This window comes from Paroedura picta, chromosome 9, assembly GCF_049243985.1.
Source record: "Paroedura picta isolate Pp20150507F chromosome 9, Ppicta_v3.0, whole genome shotgun sequence".
Lineage (NCBI taxonomy): Eukaryota > Metazoa > Chordata > Lepidosauria > Squamata > Gekkonidae > Paroedura > Paroedura picta.
This window is the reverse complement of record NC_135377.1, coordinates 865,913-878,815: the sequence shown is the minus strand read 5'-3', so window position 1 is coordinate 878,815 and position 12,903 is coordinate 865,913. Positions and strand designations below refer to the sequence as shown.

The window sequence follows — 12,903 nt, the reverse complement described above, 5'->3', positions numbered from 1 at the left end:
GAAACGTGAGCCATTTCCTCCTGGCTGAAGTGGGGCCTGGCCCAGGGGCCTCAGTGAAAGGCACAGCAGGCATCCAGCCCTGCCCCATGCCCCGAGGGGGGCACAGCCTCTCTGCCTCAGCCCCCTGCAGAGGAGGCCAGGAACGGCTGTCTCCGGTTCCTGAGCCCGTGGTGCTTCCCTCCTCTCTGGGTCTGAAAAGTCACCCGGAGCTGCCGTGGGCCAGCACTCCTTCTCTTCCTCCCGCAAGCAGGTAGGGCCTTCACACCTGTCCGTTGGGGGTCAGTCTTTTTGTGGGTGTCCCGGGGATCTGCTGCTCCTCCCGCCCGTCCTCTACGTGCTGAGCTCTCACCCAGTTCCCATAAGGCAGGGGTGGGGATGTACGTCAGGGGACCCCACGAGGCTGCCTTCTCCCAGACTAGCCCCTCGGCCCACCCAAGTCTGTGTCCCCTCGGACTGGCCGTGGCGCCCCAAGGCCTCAGGTGGAGGGGCCTTTCCTCTTGCTCTCTTCGGGGACGCCGGGAAGCTCAGCGGCTTCTTACTCCCCCCCCATTTCTGACTCTCCCCCCGTGTCTGTCTGTCTGTCTTCCCACGTGGACCAGCTATTTTCGAGAAAGTGCTGCTGGGAGAAGAATCCTTTTCCCTGCCAGGAATGCGAGCGGAGGAATGCCTCTCCCGTTCCAGGAGCAACTTCCAGACGTGTGGCTGAGTGACGGCAGCTCCTGGTGGGGGTGGGACCCGTTTGGGGGGGGGGGGAGCAGCAGGCTCCTTTCTGAGTAGCTGAGCTCACTCCGGCTGATGTGTTAACTACACGGGAGGGAGGGAGGGAGGGGGGCTGGCTACTGGCAGCCTCCATTCAGGAAAAAGCTCTCCTCCTCCCCCCCCCCTCCCTCTCTCCCTCCTGGCACAATGTGCTGCGCTTGGCCGCTCTGCCCAGCTCAACTCGGAGTGGTACTTAAAATTCTGGGCACTGAGCAAGGAGGACACAGCAGCACGCCTCAGCGTGGCCCTCGCAGCACTGGCAAGGGTTCGCCCGGGGCCCTCTGCAGTGGCCAGGAAGCCGTCTGTCCCTGTGGCTCCTGAGGATACCCTCCGCCAAGGCATCCTTGAGTGAGCACTCACTCTGCGGGGCTAGCTAGCAGCTTGTGCAGCTGAGCCCGAGGGGAGTTGTATCTCCCACTCTGCCCCACCCTCCAATGAGCCCACAGACAGACCCCCCTCCCCCCAGCACTAGAGACCAGTGCCTGACTTCGTGTCTTTGTCCAGCCAAGCGCCAGTGAAATAGCGTGTTCAGATGTGCAACTTTTGGATGAGAACAGGAGGGCCAGGGAGTGGGGCATGCCTCTGTTCAGCCCTGGGACCCAGCTCATCCCCCCCCCCCCAGGGGGAGCTTGCAGAGCCCTCCTGGTCCCCTCTGCGGTTTCAGTCCTTGTGGAAGGAATTCAAGCTGCCTTCTACTGAAAGTTGCCTTTCAGGGACAGAGAGAAACTTTAGCCCAAATCCTCATCTTCTCTTATAGGCATGGTCAGTAGAAGAAAGTCTGAGTCCAGTTTTATTCAAGGTATAGGTTTCCATGTTTCCAAAAACATGTACCTTGAGTAAAGCCTACTTGGTCTCCCAGCTGCCCTGGACGGAGGCCTTGTGCTGCTGCGTCAGACCAGCCCTGCTCAGCTGCCCACCCGAATGTGTACCTGATCGGTGTGAGGGAAGCTTCCCGGGCTCTTGGGCAGAACCTGGCCATTGCGGGCTCATTCCACCCCGGGGGCAGGGCCTGGAGGGCTGCAGGGGTGGGCAGGGTCCTTCCCCCGTTTATCCTACGGCCCCTTTTGGCCCCATTGCATTGATGGGAAAAATTGGAAATTTTCCGGAAGCAGTGAAATCAAGTCTATGAAACATTTTCTCTTTTAGAATGAGCAAGATGCTTCAAAGAGGCTACGAATTCTGTCCTCAGGATGCATAGCGTGGCCAAGGATGAGGCCAGTGGGAAAGCTTGGGGAGTAGTGGGGGAGGAACCTTATGCCATGAACATGTACAGTATTGTCAGGGGGTTTAAAATTTAAAAGTAGATCATTTTAGCAGCAGGAGATAATGTCTGTTTAAATAATTTTGTTAACTGCAGGATTTGTTTTCCTCCTTCCACTTTTGGCTTTTCCTGCCTCTCAGAGAGGTGCTGCGGATGGCAACTGTTCCTCGAAGAAATAAATAAAACAAATACTTATTGGGTGTACTTGCAATTTTTCTTACAGAAAATGAAGATACACTTTTAAAAGCGATAAATATGCCAAATATTACCATTCTGTGTGGTGCCTTATAAGTGATGCCCTTTGTGCCGGCCATCCAGTCACAGAAGGCTAGGCTTGACAGGATAGTGTTGCATATACTTCAAGCCCCCCCTCACCCCCCCCCATTTCCATTTTCAGAAGTTCCATCACGGCTGCGTCTCTGCTTGCCCCAGGAGCAAAGTGCCCTGCCAGCCACCTCTATCCGCCCTGCTGGCAGCTGCTCCACAGTGCTGGGGAGGGGGTCAGGACAAGCCAAGTGGCTTTGGGGAAGGAAGCAATGAGGCATGCTTCAGAGAGAGGCCTGAGGCGGCCTTCCACAGCGCTGGCCCCTTGGTTGTTCCAGTTCAGTGGTCTCCTCGGGGTCTCTGTCCTTTGGGCTGGAGACGGGGCCAGGGATTGAACCAGGGCCGTGTCAGCAACCAGCATAGGATAGTAAAGCAGCCATTAATTCCCGGAGCTTCCTCTCTAGGTGGAATCTGCCCCTGCCGTGTCCTCTGAGGGATGTATGGCCCCCTTCCCCCTGCCTCGGGGCTGTTGGACGTGGACAGAGTGCCGGCACTTTTCCTTTGGGGCAAGACCCTGGGGGTGGGGGAGATCAGAGCCTTATGGCCCAGCACTGGCGTGGTGATGGATGGACTGGACTGTGTGAAGTGGGGCCGTCCCGACTCCAGGGCTGTAATCACACACACACACACACACACAGGCATGCCCTGGGAGCCTCTCCTGGTTTCCAAGTGTTTATGGGGACCAGATGGCCCAGCTGGGTGAGGGGGAGAGTGACCCCGGTGGCTGCTTGTGTAAGGGCATGGGTCATGTTCACACCTCCCTGCCAGCAGACAATCCTGTAATGGGGGCGGGGAGAGCTCTCTGGGCAGGCCCTTCTGCCATTGGCCCTAAGGGAGGGGCAGCCTTGGCCTTGCTCTTCCTGCCTGGGGTGTTCCTAAGCAAAAGGGTCTTGCTGTGGCTGCTGGACACCCCCCCCCCCCGTTCCTCAATGTGGTCTCGTCAGGATTCCTTCTTTCGGTAGGAATATCCAAAGGGGCCAGCTGGCACAAGGGTCATGTGGTGGCCACACTAAGGCATCCATGAAGGCAAGAGCCCACCTCTCCTACCTCTCCTTCCTGTATTGTGCCCCCCTCTGTGCTCAAGGCCAAGAACCTTCCTGGGTGGCCAATACTGGGCACAGGCCTATATGGCTCTCCTCCAGCCCTGGCCCTCACCTCATTGTGTCTCCCCTCCCTCTCCCTCCCAGGACATCCGCAACACCGTAGGCAACATCCCCATGGAGTGGTACGAGGAGTTCCCTCACATCGGCTACAATTTGGACGGCAAGAAAATCTTCAAGCCTCTTCGCACCAAGGACGAGCTGGACAAGTTCTTGGACAAGATGGAAAACCCGGACTACTGGTGAGGAGGAGCTGTGGGCAGCAGGGAAGGGAGGAGTGCATATTCTGGCATTAGGGGAGGACTCCCTCTGCCACAGAAGAATGCATCCCTGGGTGTGTCTTACTCCCTTTGTCCCTCTGAAGGCTGGGGAAGCCTGTGGCGTTTGCTCCACGGGGCTGCTGTGGCCCACGTGTGCTCCAGCGAAGGGGTAGGGTTTGCCCGGGTGGAGAGTCCTGACTGCTTCGTGCCCTGCTAATCCTTCCCTCTCTGTTCGCTGCAGGCGAACCGTCCATGACAAGAAGACAGGGGTGGATGTGAAGCTGACGGATGAGCAAGTGGAGCTGGTGAACCGACTCCAGAGGGGCCAGTTTGGAGATGTGAACTTCAACCCTTACGAGGTTAGGCAAGCCCCACCCTGTGGTGCCCAGCAAAGGGCGGGCTGGTGGCTGACTAGCCCCTCGGCCTCCCACCTTGCAGCCCTCCCCTGAACCGGCCCCACTTGCATTTCAGCCTTCCGTGGACTTCTTCAGCAGCCAGGTGATGATCCACCCCGTGACAAACCGTCCAGCTGACAAGCGTAGCTTCATTCCATCCCTCATTGAGAAGGAGAAGGTGAGCAGAGGGGCAGGGGCAGGGCTGCGGAGGAAGCATGCCACAGGCCAAGACTGGCAAAAGCTGATTCCTTGGCAGAGGGGGCGGAGGAAGGGTGGGGCGGGGCGGGGGGGGCATTTGTTCCATTATTAATTTTTGGAGCTCCCATATCACCCCGCTCAAGGGCAGCACACAACGCAGCCTCGGGACAAAATGTCATTAACGTAAAAACCAAGATACGTAAATACTCAGTAGAAGCACCGTTATTATACACTTTAAACATAGAAATAGCCAGATATCTGAGAATGGCGGTATATAAATCCAATTATGAATAATGTTGGTGGGTGAGGGAGGCCCAGATCAGCTCTGCCGCTTCCATGCCGCTTCCCGTCTGAACCCTTGGCTCTCTTGACTGTGGCTTCGCCATCCCTCCCTTCCCTTCCCGACTGGCTCTGCACTCCCCCAATCTCTAGCCGAGGAAGAGGGGAGGGGGCTGTTTCTTTAGGAGGTTGTTTCCTCCTTCCCAACCCCCTGGCAGGTGTCCCGGCTGGTCCATGCTATCAAGATGGGCTGGATCAAGCCACGCAAGCCCAAAGAAGACACCCCCCATTTCTACGACCTGTGGGCTCACGAAGACCCCAACTCCATCCTGGGACGACACAAGATGCACGTGCCTGCCCCCAAGCTGCCTCTGCCCGGCCATGAGGAATCCTACAACCCGCCCCCAGAGTACCTGCCCACAGAGGAAGAGGTGAGGGGGGACTGGGAGAGGAGGGCGTGAAGGGCCAGTGGGCCCAGGGCGGAGGGGGTGGGGGTTGCAGCCCGGGGCAGAGCACCTCTTGGGCCACGTTCGGCTCCAGTAATCGGCAGCACAAGAGCCCCCCGGGGAAGGGGGAGGGGCCTGGGGAGGCCATTGGGGTTGGCGGTCAGCTGCTTCGGAGGGAGCTTCAGGGCTGAGGACCCAATAACGCCAGCCTCTTCCTGCAGAAGCTGGCCTGGGAGCAGCAGGAAGCGTCCGAGCACAAACTGAACTTCCTGTCCCAGCGCTTTGACTGCCTCCGCCGGGTTCCTGCTTACCCCCGTTTCATCCACGAACGGTTTGAGCGCTGCCTGGACCTCTACTTGTGCCCCCGCCAGAGGAAGATGCGGGTATGTAGTCCCCAGACCTCCTCTCCCAGCCTCTTTTGCCCTGTGGGTCTGCTTTGGGACGGAGCATTTCAGAGCGGGGCCCAGCAGGAGCCAAGCCAGAGGCCAGAAGCTGCTGCCCTCCCTGCCGGGGCTGAGTCCAGCCATAAATCGCTGGGTGTCAACAGCCAAAAAAGGGTCTCTGGAACCTGCCAGACCGGGCAGTTCTTAGCTGGAGCTGAGTCCAGGGGAGTCCACCGTGGAGACCTGCCAGATTTGCCGGGTGTGAGCTTCAGAGTCTCTAAGCCCCTTGGTCAGATTGGGGGTATCTGGTGCTTCACAGTTATCTGAAGAAGAAGCTCTCAAAACCTCCTACCTGGACAACTTTGTGTGCCTCTGAGGTCCTCCCGGACTCGAATCACCCTGTCCTGCTGCAGGCCAACCCGAATTCAGAGTCGTTCCTGATTTGGTGTCGGATACCTTGGGGAAACGGGTGTGCCTCCTGCTCATAAGCAGAGATATGGAGAGAAAACGGCTTCCCTTGCAAGCCTGAGGAAGGAGGCCTGTTTGAATCAGGCACCGAGCCTGGAAGGCAGAGGGCATCCTGCAGTCCTTGGGCCACTGGGGACAAGGCCCTGCCTCTGGTTGCCACTGCGGGCCCCGGGCTCCAGAAGAGGCAGTCTTTCCTAGGCTCAGGTTGCTGTGTTGGCCTGCCCCCCCCCCTTCCTTAGATGGCACATCCCTGGATCTATTGCTCCAGGGCATCCAGGGAGAGGAGCAGAGCTGACACCACCGTCTGTCTCAGATGGTTCATAGCCTCACTCTTTTCCAGGTCAATGTGGATCCCGAGGATTTGATCCCGAAACTCCCCAAGCCTCAGGATCTCCAGCCGTTCCCCACCGTTCAGTCCTTGGTAAGGCCTTGGGCAAGGGACCCTGTGCTGTCCTGGCATGAGGCCCCGCTCCCTCACCTACCTCTCTGACCTCCCCAGGTCTACCGTGGCCACACGGGCCCCGTGCGCTGCCTCAGTGTCTCCCCCAGCGGACAGTGGCTGGCATCAGGTAAGCTTGGGGGGGAGCATTCTCTCCGGGGGCCAGCAGGCCAGAAGGCGTGGCATTTGGGTCGGAGCCTCAGGACAAGTGCTGGCAGGGCAATCCCAGTGTTCTGCTTCCTTTCCTTGCCATTTTTGGGAAAGCCCCAGCAGGCCCCTGGAAAGGCAGCAGGTGGCAGGACTGGCCTCAGTAAAGGCCCGAGGAAGGCTTTGGCCAGCCTCCTGCCAGGCAACACCTCTCCTCTCCCCCCCCCTCCCACGGGGGGCCTGGCAGTGGCCGGCCAGTTCTGCTGGTGCTCTTCCCCCTTCCCTGTGTGGGACGTAGGAGAGGAGTCTGCAAGGGGAGTGTTCTCCTCAGCCGCCCTCTGCCCTGCGGCCCTCCTAGATGGTGTCATGGGGTCGATCTCTCTCTGCAGCTCCTGCCAGGGGGCTGGAGGGAAGACTAGCAGAGCAGTTGCCCTTGCTTGAGGGAGGAGAGGAGTCCTCAGAAGGACACAGGGTGCCAGGCACGGTGCCTTCCAGGTGGGCAGGGTGTTTCCTTTGCAAAGGCTCTGTACCACCCTGTAAGGTAGGTGGGATGGCCACATTCCTACACAGCCCTGGGCTGAGACCCTGCACCACTGGCCAACAGCTGTCCTGTGTTCTTGATATCTCCTCTTTCCTTCTCAGTTACCTCGCAGTACCCAAACACCGGGGGTTCAGTGCTTTGGGAAGAGGCATCACAAACACATCCTCCCCCCCCCCCATTTTTTCTGCAGGGTCCGACGATGGCACAGTGAAATTCTGGGAGATCTGCACGGCCCGGTGCCTGAAGACCCTCCCTGTGGCAGGCGTGGTGAAGAGTATCGCCTGGAACCCCAGCCCCACTCTGTGCCTCGTGGGCGTGGCTGTGTGAGTGTTTTCCCCACTGCCGGAAAGCGGGGCGGAGGGCAGAGAGCACAGGCTGGTGTTTGGGATGCTGCAAGCCACAAAGGATGGCAAAGGACTCCCTGGTGAGATCTTGGCCCACAGAGTGCCTGGGGAGCAGCCTGCCCACAGGGATTTGGAGCACCCGTGGCGGGAGAGGCTGGCCGCTGCCCCAGGCGAGGCACGACAGGGGTTGATAAAGTGATGCATAATGCGGCACGAGAGAACTTGTCCCTCCCTTTCTGGAGCCCTGCGACCCCTGGGGATGCTGATGGATGCTCAATGCTGGGGAGTGGAGGACTCCCCCGTGCAGGGGGGGGGAGCTGCTGGCTTAGAGGGGCTGAGGAGGGGCAGGCTGCATGCCTGGTGCTGCATCTGCCCAGGGCTCTCTGGCAGGGCTGCCGGGGGGGGGGGGGGCAGTGTGCCGGGGCAGGGAGTTCCTTGTCCTCCCCAAGGCACCTGTGGCACGTTCAGTTAGATGTGTGTTGTTTTTAAATACGTTTCTAATGTCTGCCAGTGCACTTGAAAGGGTACAGAGGAAAGGGTACAGAGGAGAGCGACAAAGATTATCTGGGGCCAAGGGACCAAGCCCTATGAAGATAGGTTGAGGGACTTGGGAATGTTCAGCCTGGAGAAAAGCAGGTTGAGAGGGGCATGATAGCCCTCTTTAAGTATTTGAAAGGTTGTCACTTGGAGGAGGGCAGGATGCTGTTTCCATTGGCTGCAGAGGAGAGGACACGCAGTAATGGGTTTAAACTTCAAGTACAACGATATAGGCTAGAGATCAGGAAAAAGCTTTTCACAGTCAGAGTAGTTCAGCAGTGGAATAGGCTGCCTAAGGAGGTGGTGAGCGCCCCCTCACTGGCCGTCTTCAAGCAAAGGCTGGATACACACTTTTCTTGGATGCTTTAGGATGCTTAGGGCTGATCCTGCGTTGAGCAGGGGGTTGGACTAGATGGCCTGTATGGCCCCTTCCAACTCTATGATTCTATGATTCACTTTGTTTAATAAATATTTGTAAGATTTTTCAATATTGCTTTTGCAGCTCACCTTTTGGGTTCCTGACTTTTGTTCAGGTTGGGTTTCGGTTCCCTTTTTTGGTTTTGCCCCGTGTCCAAAGAGGGTGCTGGAGAAGAGGGACCTTTGGCCCGGCGACTCTGCTGCTCTTGCCAAGCACACACGGGCCAACTCCCACCTCCCCACTCCTGGGCCTTGCACCCCCGACAGTCCACAGCCATTTGGGTGCAGCCTTCTCTCCCCTCCTCCCTGCAGGGAACAGTCGGTGCTGCTGGTGAATCCAGGACTGGGGGACAAGCTGCTCTGTGGGGCCACGGACCAGCTGCTGGAGGCCTTTGTGCCCCCGGAGGAGGAGCGGCCCCAGCCAGTCAGGTGGGAGGACGCCTCGGGAGAGGAGCACGACCAGGGAGTACGGCTCATCATCAGGCACGGGAAGGTAACGGGGGGGGGCTGTGGGCGGGTGGGCAGGCACCGTGGAACCCAGTGCCGAAGGGGGGGAGGGGCTGGTCCTAGGGAGAGGACAGGCTCCCGACCCACCGCTTTGTTCCACAGCCCCTGAAGCAGGTGACGTGGCACCGGAAGGGGGACTACTTTGCCACCGTGGTCTCGGATAACAGCCACCTGCAGGTGCTGATCCACCAGGCGAGCAAGCGCTGGAGCCAGGCGCCCTTCCACCGGAGCAAGGGCCAGGTGCAACGGGTCCTCTTCCACCCACTGCGGCCCTTCTTCTTCGTGGCCACCCAGCGCTTTGTGCGGGTCTACAACCTCCTCAAGCAGGAGCTGACCAAGAAGCTGCTCACCAACTGCAAGTGGGTGTCCAGCATGGCTGTCCACCCCGGAGGTAGGCTGGCCGGGGGGAGAGGGCCAGGGCAGGGTAGGCAGCCCCAGAACCCCCACGGGGCACGTTTTAGTCTGGCTGCTTATGGTACAAGATCTGGCCACTAACAAATTAAGACACACGCCCATGGAAACAAAACTGGAGGTGAGCCTCGTACAAAAACAGCAAGGAAACCTCTGGGCAGGAGGGAGGGAGCCCCGGATGAAGCTGGAAGGTCTTCTCTGATGGGGTCCAGACAGTGGCAGAAGGGGATAGAGGAGTCCCCCGGTTCTGACCCTGCGTTTTTGGATAGCCACCCTGACAGGCTCAGGCAGGACCTTGGAGGAGGGCGTGGAGAGAAATAAGCGGCCCTTAAGGCAGGACGGAGCAGACAGGGCTGTCTTTGGCTGGTCCCTGGAAACAGAGGGGGTGAGACAGCTGCCGTGACCCACTTCGGTCAGCCCCTGGGCAGCAGCAGCCCTCCAAGGACTCCCAGGGGGCTCCAGGGGCTGCTCAGAGGGGCTGTCCAGTTGCAGCTGCTGTACCGTGAGGGGCTTTCAAGGTCCGTGAGCAGCCATTACATGCCTCTGCAGAGCCTTCCCTGGTGGCCTCTCTTCCAAGTACCTTCCAAGATCTGGCTCCGCTGGGCTATGCCTCCCAAGCTTATTCCACAGGCTGCTCTCCCGTGCTCCCCGATGGAAGGCAGGCAGACAGAAACACCACCCCCTTTTCCCCTGGGCTCATTCGTTCTTAGATTTCTACAACTGCCCCTCCCAGCATGGCTGGCCTGGGGCAGTTTACAGCATCCTAATAGCTTTGTTCATCTAAATTACCTATAGGAATAAATAATTCACAGTAAAAAAAACAATTGAAATTAGGCCCCCTTGTAGCCTGCCTTGTTATACTGATGAACTGACCCCCTGAGTCCTGGGAAGTCTGGCCAGAGCTCCAGCCGCCTGCAGTACAGAGCAGCAGATCCCCCAAAGCCCCAAACAGGGCAGGAGGTAAAGGAATGCTCCGAGGCTGAAGAGGATCCCTGGGCTGGAGGACCTTGACCGGTCTGGCCACTCTGCCTCAAGGACTGGGCCAGGGTCCTTTGCCCCCCTGCAGTACCGCTGGGCAGCCTGGGCTCCTGGAGGGCAGATGGGGGAGTAGCCCAACTACTGTCTGGATGGAGACGCCAGCTCCTCACCGTCCCCCTTCTTCTCCAGGTGACAACCTGATCTGCGGCAGCTACGACAGCAGGCTCGTCTGGTTTGACCTGGACCTGTCCACCAAACCCTACCGTGTGCTGAGGTGAGCAAAGGAAGGGGGAGTCTTGGCCCTTCTGCTCCGCTGTGCCATGTTATGCCCCACCTTTCCCCATGGTCAAGGTGGGTTACAAATCCTGGGTGCTTGAGGCTGATCCTGCCCTGAGCAGGGGTTGGACAAGATGGCCTGCATGGCCCCTTCCCACTCTAGGATTCTATGAGTCTAGTTCAGCAGTGGAAGGGGCTGCCTAAGGAGGTGGGGAGCTCCCCCTCACTGGCCGTCTTCAAGCAGCGGCTGGACAGATCCTTCTCCTGGATGCTTGAGGCTGATCCTGCATTGAGCAGGGGGTGGGACTGGATGGCCTGTGTGGCCCCTTCCCACTCTAGGATTCTAGAGTCTGTGCAACGTTGCAGTCCGCCAGAAAAGAATCAGGATCCTTGGCCGTAAAACTGCCTCATCTTGCTGTCCCTCTCACGGGGCTTCTGTGGAGTGGGCCAGCCTGATCCACCCTGTCTTGAGAGGGGCTTGCCTCAGGCCCAGGGATTTGGCCTCTGGGGCATGAGGAAAACCAGGCGGTACGCAGACTGGGCTCCTGCTTCTCTCCTGCAGGCACCACAAGGCAGCACTGAGGGCAGTGGCCTTCCACCCTCACTACCCGCTTTTTGCTTCCGGATCGGATGACGGCAGTGTGATTGTTTGCCACGGCATGGTCTACAGGTATGTCTGGGCAGGGGCAGCCGCTTGTCCTGGACCCGGGCCAGGCAAGAGGGCGCCTGGGGGCAGCTTTTCTTACCTCTTCCTCCTCTTCCCCCTCTTCCCCATGCAGTGATCTGCTCCAGAACCCCCTCCTTGTGCCAGTGAAGGTGCTGAAGGGCCACACCCTGGCTCATGACTTGGGCGTCCTTGATGTTGCATTCCACCCCAGCCAGCCCTGGCTCATCTCGGCCGGTGCAGACGCCACCCTCCGCCTCTTCACGTAGCCCTCCGAGTGCCACTGGAAGTAAGGAAGGAAGTCTCGCTGGCCGTGAGAGCTCCTGGGACTGGCCTCTGGACACGGCAGCTCCCCGCTCTCTGTACCACCTGCAGCCAAGATGTTTCTGCGGCCTTTCCTGGAGGAAAAGTGCATAGGGAGGCCTCCAGTGGAGAATTAAATTGTCCAAATACAGGTGCTCTCTGTGGTCTTCCTCAGCCCCTCTCCCCGCCAAAGGGGTCACTGGGCAAGCAGGTCTCTAGCAGAGGAGAGGGTGCCCCTCGCCTGGGGGGGGGGGGGCTGGGAGGTTTGAAAATATCCTGGTACATTGGGGAGGGGAGACATGGGCGGTTTATGAAGCCCCTGCAGATTCCCCCAGGTGTTTGGGCAGGCCCAGTCCTTGCAGAGGGCGGGGAGAGCGAGAGACACTCCACCCCCTTCCCCCAAGGTAGGTGCTTCTGCCTTTGTGGGCCCTTCTGCTCTGCCACCCAGAGCTTTTTCTCCAAGAAGCCACTTCACCGGAGCCCCAGCTAGAGAGCCATGTTGGGGATCGAGTCCACTTCTGCCTCTTGAGATCCCTTTAGTTAAAACCAGCAGCAGCAGCAGCAGCAGCCATCTCCCAGGGGGAGTACAGAGCTGACCGGGGCTGCTGTGGGGCCCCGCTTGGAAGGGCTCCGTTCCACTGCCCTCCCCAGGCAGATGGGGCTAGCCCAAGACAGAAGGCTTGGGGGTGGGGGCGGACTTCAGGGAGAGTCTTCAGTGTCCAGGCCCATGCTTGGGCTAGAGCTGGCCTTTCCTGCCCCATGTCTCTGCAGCAGAGGCTTTCCTCTCCCCAAGCCAGGGCAGCATTTGGGGCAAGGTTGCTGCGGGGGAGGGGGCAGCTGCCTGTCCAGGCAGACCGGCCTGGTAGTCTGGGCAGGCTAGTTCTGGCCAGTCCCGCCCGGCGGAGGGGGCATCTTCTGGCGTCTGCCAGTTTTCCAGAGCTCTTTTTGAAGTGCTTCATCCCAGCTAGATGGGGAGATGGGGGGCCACTAGGAGTCAACAAAATGGATTTGAGTAGGGAGGAGGACACAGGGGAGGGGCCTGGGCGTTGCGGTGGGCCGTAAGTGGACTGGGAGCCAGCCCTGCGATAGGGCAGCTTATTGGGCCGCACTGGGCCCAGAGCAAGGGACCTCGTACTGCCCCTCTAGTCTGCCCTGGCGGGGCCCCGCGGGGAATCCTGGGTCCAGTTGTAGGAGACAAGGACGAGGAGCAGCGGGTTCAAGCTACAGGAAAGGAGGCTCCACTTCCATCCCAGGAAGCGTTTGTGAGGGCGAGGACGGTTTGGAGGTGGTGTCTGCGGCCTCGGAGGGAAGTTTGGGGAGGAGATGAGAAGGGCCCCTGTCCAGAGGGGGGTTTTCAAGTCCCAAGAAGGTCTGGGGCTGGACTGGATGGCCCTTGCTGGTCTCGTCCAGCTCTGTTTGATTCTGGAAGTCAAAGAACAAAGACAGGGAAAAAAGAAACTACCACG

General features: G+C 59.1%; 1 protein-coding gene across 5 annotated transcripts in view; it reads left to right on the top strand.

Moving 5' to 3' along the window:
- The window catches only part of BOP1 (BOP1 ribosomal biogenesis factor), a 69,774-nt gene extending 58,186 nt beyond the window's left edge, over positions 1–11,588 (top strand). For 4 of the 5 annotated variants that reach the window (XM_077353491.1, XM_077353490.1, XM_077353492.1 and 1 more), the window contains 13 exons: positions 3,532–3,686; positions 3,946–4,063; positions 4,176–4,277; positions 4,795–5,007; positions 5,244–5,405; positions 6,214–6,294; positions 6,373–6,442; positions 7,191–7,323; positions 8,611–8,791; positions 8,908–9,196; positions 10,384–10,468; positions 11,033–11,140; positions 11,250–11,588. In XM_077353491.1, coding sequence (XP_077209606.1) covers positions 3,532–3,686; positions 3,946–4,063; positions 4,176–4,277; positions 4,795–5,007; positions 5,244–5,405; positions 6,214–6,294; positions 6,373–6,442; positions 7,191–7,323; positions 8,611–8,791; positions 8,908–9,196; positions 10,384–10,468; positions 11,033–11,140; positions 11,250–11,403 — 1,851 coding nt within the window. In that variant the 3' untranslated portion in view covers positions 11,404–11,588. Of the gene's footprint in view, positions 1–75; positions 251–599; positions 723–3,531; positions 3,687–3,945; positions 4,064–4,175; positions 4,278–4,794; positions 5,008–5,243; positions 5,406–6,213; positions 6,295–6,372; positions 6,443–7,190; positions 7,324–8,610; positions 8,792–8,907; positions 9,197–10,383; positions 10,469–11,032; positions 11,141–11,249 lie in introns of those variants that run through there. The other variant, XM_077353493.1, reaches the window with a different exon arrangement.
- Positions 11,589–12,903: the final 1,315 nt, after the last annotated feature.